Genomic DNA, 2,500 nt, shown 5'->3' with positions numbered 1-2,500 from the left:
TCTTTATACATTATACTCTACTGTGTGCAGTACAGTAGTAGATAAACATCATATTGTGTGTGTGTGTGTGTGTGTGTGTGTGTGTGTGTGTGTGTGTGTGTGTGTGTGTGTGTGTGTGTGTGTGTGTGTGTGTGTGTGTGTGTGTGTGTGTGTGTGTGTGTGTGTGTGTGTGTGTGTGTGTGTGTGTGTTTAGGTAAGATAACCCTGTCTGATCTGAAGAGGTGTAGGATGGCTCATATATTCTTCGACACGTTCTTCAACCTGGAGAAATACCTGGACCACGAGCAGAGAGACCCCTTCGCTTTGCAGAAGGTAGGACCGTGTGTGTGTGTTGTAGGACAGTGAGGGTGTGTGTGTACTAACGTGTGTGTGTGTGTGTGTGTGTGTGTTGTAGGACAGTGAGTGTGTGTGTGTGTGTGTGTGTGTGTGTGTGTGTGTGTGTGTGTGTGTGTGTGTGTGTGTGTGTTGTAGGACAGTGTGTGTGTGTGTGTGTGTGTGTGTGTGTGTGTGTGTGTGTGTGTGTGTGTGTGTGTGTGTGTGTGTGTGTGTGTGTGTGTAGGATAGTGAGGGTGTGTGTGTACTAACATTTGTCTGTGTGTGTGTTGTAGGACATAGACAGTGAGGGTGTGTGTGTACTAACGTTTGTGTGTGTGTATGTGTTGTAGGACAGTGAGGGTGTGTGTACTAACGTTTGTGTGTGTGTGTGTATATGTTGTAGAACATAGACAGTGAGGGTGTGTGTGTATGTGTTGTAGGACATAGACAGTGAGGGTGTGTGTGTGTGTATGTGTTGTAGAACATAGACAGTGAGGGTGTGTGTGTGTGTGTGTTTTGTAGAACATAGACAGTGAGGGTGTGTGTGTATGTGTTGTAGAACATAGACAGTGAGGGTGTGTGTGTATGTGTTGTAGGACATAGACAGTGAGGGTGTGTGTGTATGTGTTGTAGGACATAGACAGTGAGGGTGTGTGTGTATGTGTTGTAGGACATAGACAGTGAGGGTGTGTGTGTGTGTATGTGTTGTAGAACATAGACAGTGAGGGTGTGTGTGTACTAACTTGTGTATGTGTTGTAGGACATAGACAGTGAGGGTGTGTGTGTGTGTATGTGTTGTAGAACATAGACAGTGAGGGTGTGTGTGTGTGTATGTGTTGTAGAACATAGACAGTGAGGGTGTGTGTGTGTGTATGTGTTGTAGAACATAGACAGTGAGGGTGTGTGTGTACTAACTTGTGTATGTGTTGTAGGACATAGACAGTGAGGGTGTGTGTGTGTGTATGTGTTGTAGAACATAGACAGTGAGGGTGTGTGTGTGTGTATGTGTTGTAGAACATAGACAGTGAGTGTGTGTGTGTGTGTATGTGTTGTAGAACATAGACAGTGAGGGTGTGTGTGTGTGTATGTGTTGTAGAACATAAACAGTGAGGGTGTGTGTGTGTGTATGTGTTGTAGAACATAGACAGTGAGGGTGTGTGTGTGTGTATGTGTTGTAGAACATAGACAGTGAGGGTGTGTGTGTACTAACTTGTGTATGTGTTGTAGGACATAGACAGTGAGGGTGTGTGTGTGTGTATGTGTTGTAGAACATAGACAGTGAGGGTGTGTGTGTGTGTATGTGTTGTAGAACATAGACAGTGAGGGTGTGTGTGTGTGTGTGTGTATGTGTTGTAGAACATAGACAGTGAGGGTGTGTGTGTGTGTATGTGTTGTAGAACATAGACAGTGAGGGTGTGTGTGTGTGTATGTGTTGTAGGACATAGACAGTGAGGGTGTGTGTGTGTGTATGTGTTGTAGAACATAGACAGTGAGGGTGTGTGTGTATGTGTTGTAGAACATAGACAGTGAGGGTGTGTGTGTATGTGTTGTAGAACATAGACAGTGAGGGTGTGTGTGTGTGTATGTGTTGTAGAACATAGACAGTGAGGGTGTGTGTGTACTAACTTGTGTGTGTTGTAGGACATAGACAGTGAGGGTGTGTGTGTACTAACTTGTGTGTGTTGTAGGACATAGACAGTGAGGGTGTGTGTGTACTAACTTGTGTGTGTTGTAGGACATAGACAGTGAGGGTGTGTGTGTACTAACTTGTGTGTGTTTTGTAGGACATAGACAGTGAGGGTGTGTGTGTACTAACTTGTGTGTGTTGTAGGACATAGACAGTGAGGGTGTGTGTGTACTAACTTGTGTGTGTTGTAGGACATAGACAGTGAGGGTGTGTGTGTACTAACTTGTGTGTGTTGTAGGACATAGACAGTGAGGGTGTGTGTGTGTGTATGTGTTGTAGAACATAGACAGTGAGGGTGTGTGTGTACTAACTTGTGTGTGTTGTAGGACATAGACAGTGAGGGTGTGTGTGTACTAACTTGTGTGTGTTGTAGGACATAGACAGTGAGGGTGTGTGTGTGTGTATGTGTTGTAGAACATAGACAGTGAGGGTGTGTGTGTACTAACTTGTGTGTGTTGTAGGACATAGACAGTGAGGGTGTGTGTGTACTAACTTGTG

General features: G+C 44.7%; 1 protein-coding gene across 2 annotated transcripts in view; it reads left to right on the top strand.

Annotated features, from left to right (window-relative positions):
• The window catches only part of LOC139402449 (serine/threonine-protein phosphatase 2A regulatory subunit B'' subunit alpha-like), a 28,700-nt gene that overhangs the window by 22,874 nt on the left and 3,326 nt on the right, over window positions 1–2,500 (top strand). For both annotated transcript variants that reach the window (XM_071146405.1, XM_071146404.1), the window contains exon 12: window positions 194–312. In XM_071146405.1, the coding sequence (XP_071002506.1) occupies window positions 194–312 (119 nt within the window). The remainder of the gene's footprint in view (window positions 1–193; window positions 313–2,500) is intronic.

The sequence above is a fragment of the Oncorhynchus clarkii genome, unplaced genomic scaffold (assembly GCF_045791955.1).
Source record: "Oncorhynchus clarkii lewisi isolate Uvic-CL-2024 unplaced genomic scaffold, UVic_Ocla_1.0 unplaced_contig_1720_pilon_pilon, whole genome shotgun sequence".
Taxonomy (NCBI): Eukaryota; Metazoa; Chordata; class Actinopteri; order Salmoniformes; family Salmonidae; genus Oncorhynchus; species Oncorhynchus clarkii.
Note: the sequence above shows the minus strand (reverse complement) of the source record. Positions and strands in the feature narration are given on the sequence as shown.